This window comes from Silene latifolia, chromosome Y (genome assembly GCF_048544455.1).
Source record: "Silene latifolia isolate original U9 population chromosome Y, ASM4854445v1, whole genome shotgun sequence".
NCBI classification, from domain to species: Eukaryota; Viridiplantae; Streptophyta; class Magnoliopsida; order Caryophyllales; family Caryophyllaceae; genus Silene; species Silene latifolia.
The window spans coordinates 317,989,156-318,005,277 of NC_133538.1; the positions used below are offsets into that span (position 1 = coordinate 317,989,156).

At 37.4% G+C, this 16,122-nt stretch overlaps 1 protein-coding gene across 1 annotated transcript; it reads left to right on the plus strand.

Moving 5' to 3' along the window:
- The first annotated feature begins 10,517 nt into the window (after positions 1-10,517).
- LOC141631255 (uncharacterized) lies at positions 10,518-11,172 on the plus strand. The gene is made up of 2 exons (XM_074443951.1): positions 10,518-10,640; positions 10,924-11,172. The coding sequence occupies exons 1-2, from the start codon at positions 10,518-10,520 to the stop codon at positions 11,170-11,172; spliced, it is 372 nt and encodes a 123-aa protein (XP_074300052.1).
- Positions 11,173-16,122: the final 4,950 nt, after the last annotated feature.

The window sequence follows — 16,122 nt, forward strand, 5'->3', positions numbered from 1 at the left end:
CTAAAGCATATGTCAAGTTCGTGATGAAGCTTAATGGAGTACCTAAAGATATAGTTTTTGATCGTGATTCAAGGTTTATCTCCAAGTTTTAGCAAGAGTTGCAATCTTTGATGGGTACTTAGTTGAAGATAAGCACAACATTTCACCCAGCTACGGATGGTCAGACTGAAAGGACTATTCAGACACTGGAAGATATGTTGCGAGCTTGTATTTTGGAGTTTGGTGGATCTTGGGAGGAAAGGTTGGATTTAATTTAGTTTTCATACAATAACAGTTACCATGCTAGCATTGGTGACACGGCTGTCGCAACCCTATCAAAAATAAAACCAACCGGCTCTCTAATGCAGTAGAGGCAAGTCGGGTATCGTACTCCCCAAGGAGGCGGTCATTATCTACTTGTTATTTTAGTTTGTCACGGTCACAAATTGGGGGGTGTTTAAGTTGTTTTACTAAACTACTGAACTGAATGTAAAGCAACAAGGGAAATAGCAATAAAAATGGCAAAATCAAATAAAGATGTGATCAAATAGAGAGAGAAATGTCAGGATGTCGGTTCACCATGATATCACACAATTATGCTAAAGGTAAGGTCAGTCGGTCTAATGTGAGAAGGGTAAAGAAAAGGTCCTTCCGGTCCGCTATCCGCCCTAAAATACTACTAGCTTAGCTTCCGCCCTCATCTAGGTCTGAATCTAACCGGGTTAATTAATTTAGAGGCGTGCACTTAATTAAACAATTACAATTATATTTCTATGTAACAATTCTCACATATAAACCTCCTAATCTAATTATAACATCAACATTTAACTATCATGGTTCCCCTAATCCTAGCACTAAGGGATTTATCTACTCATTACGGTAAATAAAACGATAACAGATGATAAAGCAATATAAAACATGATATAAAGATGAATAAGATGAAATAACATAAACTAATAACAACACTAATTAAACAGAAATTAAAAGCAAGAATTAAAGTGTGCAAAAGAGAATTAAATTGAATAAAGAGATTAAGAAAGATTACAAAAGTTGAGATCCGAAAATATAGAGCAAAGTAACGTCGAACCAGATTAATGCTTCAAACTGAATGATTAAGAGTAATAGATGATTAAAAGATAACGAAAACCTAATGACGTCTTTTCTTTATATAGGAAAGATATTTATTAAACACGCAACTTAATAAAATAAATAAGTTCACATGATAAAATCTCGCGTTCAGATAGAAAAGTGGTCGATCGAGGACCTCCATTATGCCACCTCTCGATCGAGCTCAGCAGGGTCTCGATTGAGGTCTTCTCTGCATCCACAAGCTCTCGATCGAGCATATCAACCAACCAAAGTACTCGATTGAATGGATTACCCCTGAAATAGGCCAAGGAACGTGTGATTTATCTTCCGAGATAACTTCACGCATCCCGAGAAAGTGATATCTTCGCTCCAATTCTTCCATCTCCTAAATACACGATAACGGGACAGTAAAAGGCTTAATTCCGCTAGTTTCAGGTCCATTCCTACAATTAAAGCCAAACGAACCAAAGTACACTATTCGGGGCATTCCGTAGTATAAAACTACGAGAATTACATGCAAATGCGTGCATAAAAGGCTTAAAAAGACTATATCAAATGCACGTATCAAATCTCCCCAAACGAAACTTTTGCTTGTCCCCAAGCAAAAATATGCAACTGACTACCTAGTGGAATGGAGTAAGAACTCAGAGCTAGCTACAAAAGTCTACACAAACCGATTTAATGCAAGCAAACTAATACTTATAGTGTAAACTGTCGAATGCAAACGAGTTATAGGATGTTTATAATAAAGCTGAACTGTCGACCTTGTAAGACCTTTAAAAATGGACTCTCACGGGTCACTATTCTCTCATGAAGCAAGGGTAAGCAATTAAATATAAGAGAGAAAGAAATATAGCCGCTCACCTAAACTACGACCGACATAAACATGCATGCAACTAATATGATAGACAATTCTAGCTACTGTGCACATACATTCCATCGAAACAAGGTCCCGTCACAGCCGAGGGCTTACAAAAGTATGGAAAAGTGAGGAAATAGATGAGAAGAGCAAAACATTTTTGGATATGTGAAGTAATAAGCCAAGCTAGCTACCTAAACAGAACCAAATTAAACAATATCCGCTTCTAATCCATCTAAAAACTGAAACACAAATGCCTTAACTTGGCATAAAAGCTCATTAAGCTCACTAACCTACACAAACAACTCCTCATAAGATAAAGATAAGAACATAGGAGTAAAATGGACTTTATTCAATCTTTTTTTCAATTCTTTTCCTCTTCTTTTTCTTCCTTTTCCTCGGTTTTTTTTTTCATTTTTCAACTTCTTTTTCAATTTCATTTCCTCTTCTTTCTTTTCTACCAACTACATCTTTACAAAACAAACCAAATTGGCACAATAAACAATGTACCCGCGAAAACAATCTAAACTAGCTTGACAAGGCAGGCTATGTTTGGGATGTAATTAAGGGGTCAAAAGGCAAATTTGGCTAATTGTGGAGTTAAATGGGTAAAAATAGAAGAAAGGGGATGTAAGCACCTCCCTGCATGTGATACCAACCACTAACCCGAATGTATGTAGGCAAAAAGCAATTGAATTTCATAAACGTACAAATTAATGATACATGTTATGCAAGGAGGAACTACTCACAATCTTACATGAACTGGTCATAAATGATACCAGGTTTAAGGCTCTAAATCTTAGAAAATATGAGTAGATTGCAAAAGTTTCAGGTCAAGCCTATTTGTTCAGCTAAATTTTAACATTAACTCGTAGATATGCAAAGAGACAAAGCTAGAAGATATTAATTTTTGCAAGGCATAAGCAAAAAGGACAAAACGTAGTGCAATTTCATCATCGAAATACACCGTTCCGACTCAACCTGTATGCAAAAAAAAACGTGAATTTTTTGGATTTTTTGAATTTTTATGAATTTTTCAATTTTTTGAAAATAAAAGACAATGCAAACAAAAATGCAATAAACGTGAATGCAAAACAAATGCAAATGCAGACTGAAAGAATGCATTACCCTCCCCAAACCAAAATGGACAATGCCCTCATTGTCCTCCAGTATACACCAGCAAAATAATAGAGGAAAGCGAAAATACAAACTCAAAATGCTAAATAAATGAAATAAACTAAAGGAGATGAAAAAGAAATAAAAGCAATAAATACTTACTAAATGAACCTCCCCAAACCAGTCAGCAAACTGGGGAGGTGAGTAGTCCAGCAAACTACTCGTCACCACCCTCCTCGTCAACCACCTCATAGGTGGGGTCCTCCTCCTCATCTCCTCTCCTCCTCTGACGACCTCTCGCGTCTAACTCAGCTCGGGGCGTCTCCTCTCTCTCTGTCGAGTCCTCCTCGCTCTCAGGTTATGGGTACCCCTCTGCCGGGTACCGTAAAAGGAAGGGTGTGGCCAACCAGCTGAAACAGGACGACCTCGCATCATGTGGTACTCGTAAAGAGGGAATAAGGCAAGAGCCTGATCCCTCTCCATACGAGCGACTCAACTGCACATGCCTAAAAGCAAAGCGTCACGACGCCGTTTGTTCATGACCTTGGTCGCCTCAAAAGTAGGAGGTGTAACAAAATTAGCCGGTAAAGCCTGCTGAGAGACAGAGGGTGTATGTGTAGGCATAGGCGTGGGCGTGGTGCGGACGCGGGTGTGTGCCCAGCCTGTGTAAGTGTAGACCCCTCTCCGACTTCCCTAATAGCAGGGGAAGTCTTCTTCCGCTTCCTATAAGCGGTAGGAGTGAAGTCAAGGAGGTAAGAAGGTGGTGGTGGTGGTAGTCTACCCGTCACAGTACTTAAAGGTAAAAGACGGGGTAGAGAGGGTGAAGGTAAAGTCACGGACGGGGAAGTGCCTATCTTCAATGTTCGATGGTCAGCTGCTAACTAGTGCATAGAAAACATTAACGAAATGTCGATGACATTATCCTTATCTAAATAAAGTAGACCACGGGGAAAGTCGGGGAAAAGGCCGCGGGCAATGCAAGTCACTAACCCAACACAAGCTATCATACGCGACACTTTCTGCCCAACAATTTTAAAATGCCGAGCCGTCCAGTAGGAAATGTTAAAAACAAAGGAGTTACCGCTGTCAATGTTCAGGTAACCCGCTAAAAATGACAACTCAACATTATTAGCATTGTTAGGCTTGTGACGACCAAAAATTGTCTCTTCTAACAAACAAATAAAGCACCTGGCATGGGGTAGGTGGACCTGTGCACCGCGGCGCTGTCTGAAGGGATTGTGTGCAAGTGTAGGCCAAAGCTGAGACAGGAGTTTCCTATGAGGCTCGAGAACACCATCACTAACCAAACCCAACCGTTCCCCAAACTCAGCTAAAGTCCAAGTGAAGGTGGTGTTAAACAGTCTAAAAGTGATGCACTTGCTCCCATGATCAGTCGCATAGGCCGCGGGGTGAAATGAAAAAGAGCTAAAAAATTCTAAAGTCAATTGTCGATAGGTGAGCTCTTTTAAGGTGGCCAATCCCGACACTCCCGTCCCGTTGAGTCAACAACAGGATCAAAAATTCCTAATTTTCCTAAGGAAGGTCGACATAGGAAACGGGTAGATGTCATGTCACATTCCATCAAATGTAAAAAACGAGTGCGATGGGACGGGGATATAAAACGTACCTGCGGAAACTCAGGAAGAGCTTCCGTGGAAGTATCAGCAACGTGCCTAGCAGCGGCACATAAAGCAGCAACACGAAAACCCGTGCTCGTCCCAGAACGTGAATCGGAAGCAACTGCGACAGTAACAACAGTAGTGGCAAAAGCAGCAGTAGACACGACAACAGGGGCAGTGACAGTAACGGGTGCAGGTGTCAACACAGCAGGGGTTGACACCACTGTAGTAACAGCAGCGACAGCAGTAGTAGCCGCGGTGGTGACAATGGTGGTGGTAACAGCAGGGACCACCATTTGAGAAACAGACGAAGTAGTATCAGAAGTAAAAGCAGAATTTGTCGACATACTACTATCCATCCTACAATAAAAAAAGCCAGTTCCAAATCAACATACAATCAACTAATTCGGAATTTTTCCCAACTCGATTTTTCACAACCCTAATTCGCAAAAGTTAAGGTAAAAATCGCAATTAGATATTAAATAAAAGGGGAAGAAACTTACTTGAATAATTACCCAGCAAAAAGATCAATTAAAATCAAGAGAATCACAAATTAATCGAAATAATTCGATTTTTCGCAAACCCTAATTCGAAATTAGACCCAAAAATGTCGAAAATTGATGAAGCAAATAAGGGTGAATGATTTAATTGATGATTAGGAAAGTATTTGGGCAATTAACTTGGTAAATTTTGGGAAGAAAATGGAGAATGAGCTTGGGGGATTAGGGTTTTTCGAGGGGAATTGGGAAAAAAAGTAGAAAAGCAAATGAACAAGAGTGAAGAAGAAAGAAATCCCTCGTGTGCTTTAGTTGCTTGAATCACTCGATCGAGTGGTTTGAAATAGCTCGATCGATCATATTCCTCCTCCATTTGCTCGATCGAAGGCTTTAAAAATGCTCGATCGAATACTTTTCCATGTTCCTTCAATTCTGCTTGATCAAGAACTGTGGAGTTGTTCGATCGAGAACCTTTCCTCTTCAATTCCGCTCGATCGAGTACCGGACCACACGATCGAGAACCCCTGAAATAAGCCATCTCGATCGAGGGCTTTGAATAGTTCGATCGAAGGCTTTCGCTTGGCATTTTGCTCGATCGAGCACATAAAGTGTTTGATCGAGGACTTTCCTCTAGGCACGCTTTCCAATGATCAAAAATCTCCCAACCTGCATTAAACGCAAAAATACTCCCGCAAAAATACCAAAATAATAGTATGCAGTCAAAATTCGTCCTAAGATAATTAAAGTAACGTATATTCCTAATGTCTAAATGCAATAAAAAAAAGTCTAACAAATTCAAAATTACAAATTGTTTCTACAAGCCGAATAGCACTAAGGCTCATCTTCCAAAACACTTGAACAACCCGAAAGAGGGCTTCTGACTGGAGGAGGTCCCTTCAGCATTGCGAATCGTCCCTTTAGACCTCCATGTACTTGAATTGATCAAAGGAGAGTAGTCTGCATCTACATATGCCTTTACTCTCTGCTTTACTTTGTCAACCCTGTCCTTCTCTTCTTCTTTAACGCCTTTCTCGCCTTTGACACCGTCTTCAGCAACGAGCTCCAATTCCAATGTACCCTTATCACCGGGATCTTCAATGTCCAATCCTCCTAAACCTGTAACAACATAAATGACAGAATAGTCCTCCATATTGCTCCCAATCTGGGGCGGAGGTGTTAACATCGCAGAACATGATTCTATATTAGCGTTTGGAGATTCCGTATTAGGGTCTGTAGAGGGAATATCATTGCAGGGCTTGACTTACATAGAAGCCCAACAAACACTAGACTGGTAAAAGGTCAATTCCTTATCACCTACCTAAAAAGTCAAAGTCTGCCCCCTGACATATATTACTGCAAGAGCGGTATATAGAAATGGTCGTCCTAAAATAATATGAGTATATGAATCTCGGGGATATCTAAGACTAAGAAGTCGACGGGAATAAAGAACATCCCAATCTTGACAGGTATGTACTCTAAGACCCCTAAAGGCTGTGATACAGTACGGTCGGCCATCTGTACGGTCATATTGGTACAATAAAACTTGGTCAAACCAAGCCTCTTAGCAAGAGACAATGGTAAAACACTCACGCTAGCTCCCAAGTCGCATAAAGAATTATCAATTAAATGGGTCCCAATGTGACATGGTATAGAGAAACTACCCGGGTCAGACAACTTAGGTGGAGTCTTATTTTGAATAAGGGCAGTGCCCGGTTCAGTTAAAGCCACCGTCTCATGGTCATTTATATGCCTCCTACGCACTAAAATGTCTTTCATAAATTTCATATAGAAGGGTACCTGGGTTAGTAACTCAGCAAATGGTAAAGTAACATGAAGACTTTTCAAAATTTTGGCAAACTAACCGAATTACTGCCCAATCTTCTTGCTATGCAATGTTCGTGGAAATGGGACCGTAATTGGAATAGCTAGGCCTTCTTTTTTCTTCGACAACGAGTTGTCACATTAAGCATTAGAATCGCTCAATCAAGCAACAGTACCTCTCGATCGAGAACTTTTCACAGCAATAGTGCACGATCGAGCACTTCGACCCACTCGATCGAGATCTCTCTTTTTCTCAGTGCTCGATCGAGCACTTTCATTCCTTCGATCGACAACTTTTTCAGCATATGTACTCAATCGAACATCAACAACCCCTTGATCGAGTACTTCACGTTATACATTAGCATTCTCGTCATGAGAAATCTTTTCTTGAGCAGTAGCTTCAATCCCCGAGTCAGAAAATTCAGCATTCTCTTTCGACATTTTGGGTCCTTCATAAGAAAGACCACTCCTTAGATTAATCAGATTCACCATCTCATGTGGTTTCTTGTCAAGTTGTGACGGTAAATGACCCGATTGTCTTGAAGCTTGATTAGCAGCTAGTTGAGCCATCTGGGATTCAAGTGACTTAATATAAGCATCCTTTGCTTGGTCACTTTTCTACAATTGAATAGTCAATGATTGCACCATCGACTTCAACTCGGCTATATCACTTATGCCACTAGAAGTAGCACCTTGTTGCGGCGGTGGGAAAGAAGGAGGCTTTTGAAAGCCTTGTTGTTGAGCTTTATATGGTGGTACATAAACTTTTTGCTGTGGTGGAGGTGTAGGATTCAAGACATTTTGACTAGTCCATCTCAAATTAGGATGAACTCCAGCTTGGTTGTTGTAATAGGAGCCTCCTTGCCTATATTGTTGAAAGGAATAGACTTGCTCCTTCTCAGCTAAGCATTCCACTGCAGAATGACCATCAGTACCACCACATCTCTCATATGAGACGGCTTCTTGTTTAGTCAACAAGTGAACCGTTTGTTGGTTCCCCGCGGCCTGCAACTCGAACTTATCAAATCTTGCATTCATGGCTTCCAGTTGAGCCACAAGTGCACTATTATCTGTAGAGACCGTTCCAGTACCACTTCTAGGATTCCCATATTCAGCATAATGGGTGGCCATCTCTTCTATAATACTCCAGCCTTTATCATCATCAATGTTCTTCTGAAATCGACCATTGGTTGCAGCATCTAAAATATCCCAGTGGTCATCATACAACCCATTGTAGAACTGGTTGCACAAAAACCACTGGTTAAGCCCATGATGTGGGACAGACCGAACCAACTTTTTAAATCTACCCCATGCTTCAGACAAATTCTCAGTCGGAGTTTGCTTGAAACTCGTAATCTGCCCTCTCAATGCGTTAGTTCTATGCGGAGGGAAGTATGTTTTGTAGAAAGCAAGAGCCAAGGTCACCCAATCAGTAATCCCAGCTGCAGTCCTATCCAAGTTAGTAAACCACTCTCGGGCTCCATCAGTAAGAGAAAAAGGAAGCATGACATCCTTTATCTTGTCTTCTGTCACTCCCTTTGTAGCAGGAATGGTGGAGCAATAATATGTGAAGACCTCCATATGCTTCCTCAGATCCTCACCAGCTACTCCTATGTACAGGTTTCTCTCCACCAAATTAATATAGGAGGGGCCGAATATCAAAGGTATTCCCTTTATAATCAGTCGAAAGCTTGAAACCTTTCGGAATAGAATCATCTATCGGCTCAGAATGACTAGCAATGTTAGGCGCCTTCCCAGATTTCGTTTCAGAAATAGAAGTATCTTCCTCTAAAGACTGATCTTCTACAAATGTAAAGTTTTCAAGAACAGGTTCAAGAGTACTCAAGACTTCCACTTAACGAATCTTTCTCAACAAGTTCTGTCTACGGCGAAAAGTCCGCTCCGGTTCAGGATTAGCTGGTACTAATTCCGACCTGTTAGACCTGGGCATAAACAAAACTAAGAGAAAAGAAATAAGAACTGTCTAAAGGAATTAGAAATCCCTTGAGAGTAATTAAAACAAACTAAAATAAGACAAGTAGAAAAACTAATTGCCTCCCCGACAACGACGCCAAAATTTGACACGGCTATCGCAACCCTATCAAAAATAAAACCAACCGGCTCTAACTAATGCAGCAGAGGCAAGTCGAGTATCGTACTCGACAGGGAGGCGGTCACTATCTACTTGTTATTTTAGTCTGTCACGGTCACAAATTGGCGGGGGGGGTGTTTGAGTTGTTTTACTAAACTACTGAACTGAATATAAAGCAACAAGAGAAACAACAATTAATATGGTAAAATGAAATAAATATGTGATCAAATAGACAGAGAAATGCCAGAATATCGGTTCACCATGATATCACACAATTCTGCTAAAAGTAAGGTTAGTCGGTCTAATGTGAGAAGGGTAAAGGAAAGGTCCTTCCGGTCCGCTATCCGCCCTAAAATACTACTAACTTAGCTTCCGCACTCATTAGAGTAATCTATTAATCATAACATGTCTATTCATTCCAATCTTCCGATCTAGGTCTAAATCTAACCGGGTTAATTAATTTAGAGGCGTGCACTCAATTAAACAATTAAAATTATATTGCTATGAAACAATTCTCACATATAAACCTCCTAATCTAATTATAACATCATCATTTTACTATCATGGCTCCCCTTATCCTAGCACTAAGGGATTTAGCTACTCATTAGGGTAACTAAAACGATAACAGATGATAAAGCAATAGAAAACATGATATAAAGATGAATAAGATAAAATAGCATAAACTTAATAACAAAACTAATTAAACAGAAATTAAAGGCAAGAAATAAAGTGTGCAAAAGAGAATTAAATTTAATAAAGAGAGTAAGAAGATTAGAAAAGCTGAGATCCGAAAATATAGAGCAAAGTAACGTCGAACCAGATTCATGCTTCAAACTGAATGATTAAGAGTAATAGGTGATTAAAAGATAACCTAAACCTAATGACGTCTTTCCTTTATATAGGAAAGATATTTATTAAACACGCAACTTAATAAAATAAATAAGTTCACGCGATAAAATCTCGCGTTCAGAAAGAAAACTGGTCGATCGAGCAACTTGATTCTTCTCGATCGAACACTTACCAACAAATACCTTTCGATCAAGTACTTAGACTACTCGATCAAGGACCTCCATTATGCCACCTCTTGACCGAGCATAGCAGGGTCTCGATCGAGGTGTTATCTGCATCCATAAGCTCTCAATCGAGCATATTAGCCAACCAAAGTACTCGATCGAATAGATTACCCCCGAAATAGGCCAAGGAACGTGTGATTTATCTTTTGAGGCGACATTACGCATCCCGAGACTGATATCTACTCTTCAATTATTCCATCTTCTAAATGCACGCTAACGGGACAGTAAAAGGCATAATTCCGCTACTTTCAGGTCCATTCCTGCAATTAAAGTCAAACGAACCAAAGTATACTATTCGGGGCATTTCGTAGTATAAAACTATGAGAATTACATGGAAATGCGTGCATAAAAGGCTTAAAAAGAATATATCAAATGCGCGTATCAATTGGCATGACACCTTTTGAAGGTCTATATGGTAGGAAGTGTCGAAGTCCAGTATGTTGGGACGACAAGACTAATGCCGTGATGCTTAGGCCAGAGATGATTCAAGAGATGGTGGAATAGGTGAATGTAATTCGCCAAAAGATGAGAGCTTCACAAGATAGACAGAAAAAGTTACGTAGATTTAAAGAGATGTGACATCGAATTTGTTGTTGGAGATAAAGTGTTGCTGAAAGTGTCACCCATGAAAGGTGTCATGTGTTTTGGAAAAAGAGGGAAGCTGAGTTAGAAATTTATTGGGCCTTATGAGATCCTAGATAGAGTTGGAGAGGTAGCGTATCGTTTAGCACTACCTCTTGCTTTAGAAAGGGTTCATAATGTGTTCCATGTTTCTCAGTTAAGGAAGTATGTAAGAAATCCGACTCATATTTTGGAGCCAAAGCATGTGGAGATTGATGAGCAGATGAGCTATGTGGAAGTGCCTAAGGAAATATTGGATAGGAAGGTAAGGAAGACTAGAAATGGTGAAACATCGTTGGTCAAGGTTTTATGGGCTCGTCATAATGTGGAAGAAGCAACTTGGGAAGCTGAAGCTAGTATGCGGGAAAAATACCCAGATTTATTTGTTGATAAGTATTTTGTTTAATTTAGTTGGTCGCGGGGACGTAACTTTTTTTAAAGTGGGGTAGAAACGTGACATTTTGTGTTTGAGACAAATTTTTGCTGTTTATTTAAAATTTTGTTGCATAATTGGTGATTTTGGAAGATGATTGACGTGTTTATTGAATTAATAGTAAGTTGTGGTACGAGCTAAGACTCTATTTTAGCAGTTGCTGATTCGGTTTTGATAGTGGTTCTGGTGAACTTCTGGACGAAGTTTAATTTAAGGGGCAAGACTCTAATACCCTGTATTTTAGTTGGATTTATTATGCATTATATAGCATTTTAATAATTAATCGAAGCATTTATATTTAAATATTTATAATAAAATGGAAAATGATTAATTACAAGTTTGGTCGTGTATAGGAGTCGTGCGTGGGACCGTGTACCCGTGTAAGACGGGAAGTTAAGTTGGAGTCGGGATTTAATAATAAACTAAAAAGCTTACCTATTCTATTCCTACCTAGCTAGTATAAATAGCACCTTTAGACCTTCTAACCTAGTTTATTCACATTAAAATCTAAAACATTCATCGATTGGGGAGAAATGGAGATCTAGGGATTCATGTTGCAGAATTAAAGCGATAATTAATTGAGGTAAGACCGTCTTGACCTATTAATTCAACTATTAAGAAAAGCCATCTGTTGGCTGTGTAAACTGCGATTCGACAGCCCTAGGACCGTCGACCTACCCTTGACCTAGACCCTAGTTGCTCCTTGGACCACCGTTAAGACCCCAGACTATTCCGTGACCGTCGACGACCAGGGATTGGGTGGTTGTTGTGGTGGTTTGTTGGTGTTTGTCGGTTTTACAGAATTAATTGGAACGAGTTTTGAACCCTCTGCCGTGGTTGTCGTGACTGGGAAAGGGGGTGGTTGTGCTCATGGTCGTTATTCGACCACTGTGGTTGTGGTCGTTGGGACAAAGGCGCTGCCTTTGGCGGTGGTGACCAGAATTTTGACAGAAATAGGGGAAAGGAGAAGCTTTTGTTTGACTACCTTAAGACCGCCCGTTTGATCATTACCCTAGGGGACTCACCGGACGAATAGGGCCATCCTTGGAGTCACTAGGCGCCGATGGTGGTAGCGGTGGTGGTAGGTGGCATGGTACGGTGGTGCATAGGGTTATGGGTGTGTGTTGGTTACTTGACGCGGGGTTTAACGGGCTCAGGTTGATGGAGTTGTCATGGGTTATGGTTTGCAAAGACGGGATTTGAACTCGTGTTCATTGGTAATTCAGATAATGGATCGTAAAGCTTAATTAAATCATATAATTTAGTATTTTAAGTTATTATTTTGTTATTAGGTGATGGTTTTGTTAAAGAGTACTTTTAGCTTACATTTGAGCTGCATACTTGGATTATTTGTTGCTCAGGTAGGTTTTTCCTACTCAACTAATGTGCCTTATTGGTTGTTTTATAATGTGGATTGATTTGTTGGAGCTTGTGTCCTTCCCAAATTAGTGTGATAACATTTATAAATCTCTTATAGGTTCACAAGGGTATACTTTGTATTTTATCAGTTGATTAACGATTACCTAATAACGGTTGGCTTGCTAGAAAGTTTGACGTTATTATCATACTAATGGCGGTGATCAACTGGTCCCTAAAAGTCACACTTAAAGGATGTGTTTGAGAGATGTGATTATGGAAATGTAATCACATTGATGCCTTATATGACTAAAAGGTTAGTTCATGTAATTGATTAAACAGTTAGTCAATGTGTTGATGAGACGATTATTTAATTTAATTAAATAATACTAGCTGAGACGAATTAACTGTCAATTCGTAAATGGAATATAATAACTTATATTTAATTAATGTATATAATGTTAGCTAACACGAATTAAGATGTTAATTCGTAATTAAATGTAATCGGTTATATTTAATTAGCTAATTATAAATATGCGATATTTATAGTTAAAGTATATATTATACGATATTGTCATAATAAATTATTACAGACCGATATTAATAAATCGACTGCAAGCTGTTGTGTGTAGACTTATTAATACGGAATAAATTAAATGACAATTTATAACTTATACACTTTATATACATTTTGTAAACTACCAAAAATGAGAAGATTTAATCATCTTATTTTGGTAGGAGGAAAAACCGAAAATAAGGAGATAATCCTCGTTATTATTTCGGTTATATGGTCCGAAAAATAGGAAAGAAAATTCTACCCTAATTCACTCCTCTTTCACGGTTTAAGAGAGTGAAGGGAGACCATTTTTCTTAACCTAATTTTTACCCTAATTCTCTCATCATTCACAAAACCCTAAAAATTAATTTTGCAATTTTGGGGATCGATTCTAGCAAGAACAAAGACATATCTCATATCATCTTGGGTGCAACTGATAGGAGAATATCATTGCGATATTGTTCATAGGCCATATTAGCTAGGACCGAAGGTTATTTCTTAATCTCTCTATTTTGTTTATGCTATTTCTTTTATGACTAGTTTCACAATCATAATTTCGTTATAATCCGTAATTTCTTAAAGGAAGTATACTGATATTTCCTACAAGTGGTATCAGAGCCAAGGCCACGAAATTAATTTTGTTGAATTTTATAAATGAATTGAAACAAATTTGAAGAAAAAATTTCGGCCGAAGGGAGAAAAAAAAAAAATTTTGCCGATTGAATTTTTTTTTTTTTGGCCGACATGGGTTTCGTTTTTTTTTTTTTTTAATGTTTATATTTCCATTTTGATTCATTCACTTTATTGTTTTAATAAGTTAAAATGATTATATGATGAATTTGTAGTTGTTTTGATTTAATGAGGATTAAATTAAAATGTAAATGGAAATTGTTTTGATTAATGATGATTTTAGTTCTTGCTATATAGGTTTTGGTATATATGGTTTTAAATCGTTGTTTAGAATCATGTTCCATTAGTTTACATGTTTAAATTAAAAGGTGTTTATGCCAATCTTGTTCTAATTGCAACTATAAACAAATTGTTCATTATTAATTGGGTTGTTTTGAAAAAAAAAGATGTTTTTGTTTAGGTCATTTCTGCCGTGAAAAAAAAAATATATATATATATATATATGGGCTGTTTTTTTTCAGCCGAAAGGAGAAAAGAAAAAAAATTTGGTTTTTCGTTTTTTAATATATGCCGAGTGCATTTAAAAAAAAATGGGATTTTCTGTTTTTTTTGTAGATGCCGTGTGCAAAGAACAAATTTTTTTTTTTTTGATTTTCCTGTTTTTGCCGTGACAAAAAAAAAAGGATTTTTTTTTGTTAGGTTTTGGCCAATATAATTGTTGTGAAGAAGTTCACAATTTTAGATACCAAATTATTTTAAAGAAGTTTAAAATATTGTTGGATTAATTCATATTACAAGATTAATATGAATTTAGATTGGAATTATTGTGAATAATTGAGGAATTGTCACATAATTTGATCATTTAATATAGGTGGTTTGGATAAATTAATCTACATAATTAAGAATTATGTCTTGCATGTTTAATTTATTAGTTGATGCAATTTTTTTGTTGAATGAATCGTTGAATGGATTTATTTACGTTTTGTTTTTTGCAATCGGTTGTAATTTGTAATACCTAGTGTGGCCTTAGTTAAATTATGTTTTCGTAATGATGGAAACATAATTTTTAATGTAATTTGAGATCTCGTATCTCCGTTTGGTTTTCTTTATTTATTACGGTTTTGAAATTAGAATGTAAATAGGTTTATTATGTAATTTTAAATTGTAATTTTAAAGAAGACTAAACATGGAGATTGGATTGCTCACTCCCGCTACATGGATCAAGATGGAACATCAAGACAAGCTTCTCGGGTCCAAGGATGGATTCCAAAGTTGTATTTATGTTCATTTCGGTAGATAGGCCACACTAGGACTTTATTTTTGTTTTACGTTTTACCGTTCTTATTGCTTTTCATTCACATGATAGTTAGTGCATCATTTTCCGCCTAAACCAAACCACCTACTAAAATGCATGAAAATTGACTCATATAGATTGTGTGTTAGTTTTCATAGACATACAGAAGTCACACAGTTTAAGCCATCACCTTAGTTTATTCATTCACGCATGCTAGATATTAGTTCACTTAAAATGAATTAAAATAAAGTTGATGGGATCTTCCTCTAAAATATAAATTGAGACTAGTCTTTATAAGGGCAAACAACTATGAATCCATTCTTCGTCGGTAAGCATAATATGACCCCTTCTACGTTGGGTAAGTAGTTTGTGTTGACTTAGTTTATCTCAAAATTATAGTCCGAAGAGTTTCTCGTGATTATGATGGACTAAAGATAGAATTTACAGAAATTTATCAACCAAGAATTCTAACAGTAGAATTAGCTAAAAGGCTGGCTTTTCAATTTACAGATAATTGAGTCTTGGGATCGTTTATATAATTCTTGAGGGAGGTCAATTGTATAAATGTTTGAGTCTTCGCTTATAACAGTTCTGCATTAAGGCTTTGTTCTTTTGGATCAAACGAATCGATCTCGAATCGAATCAACTTATAGGATCGATCTGAATGAAATCGAACTTATATGATCCGAATCAACTTATAGGATCTTAACCGATCCGAACTTATAGGATCTGAACTGAACTGAACTTATAGGATCTGAACTGAACTTATAGGATATGAACTGAACAGAACTTATAGGATCTAAACTGAACTGAACTTATAAGATCTGAACTTTTCTGAACTGAACTTATAGGAGCCGAACTTAACTTTATTTTATTTTATTTTATTTAACGTAACTATTATTATTATTATTATTATTATTATTATTATTACCTTATTATTATTATTATTATTATTATTATTATTATTATTATTATTATTTTTATTATTATTATTATTATTATTATTATTATTATTATTATTATTATTATTATTATTATTATTATTATTATTATTATTTGCCAAGAGAGAACATTGATAAAAAAAAAA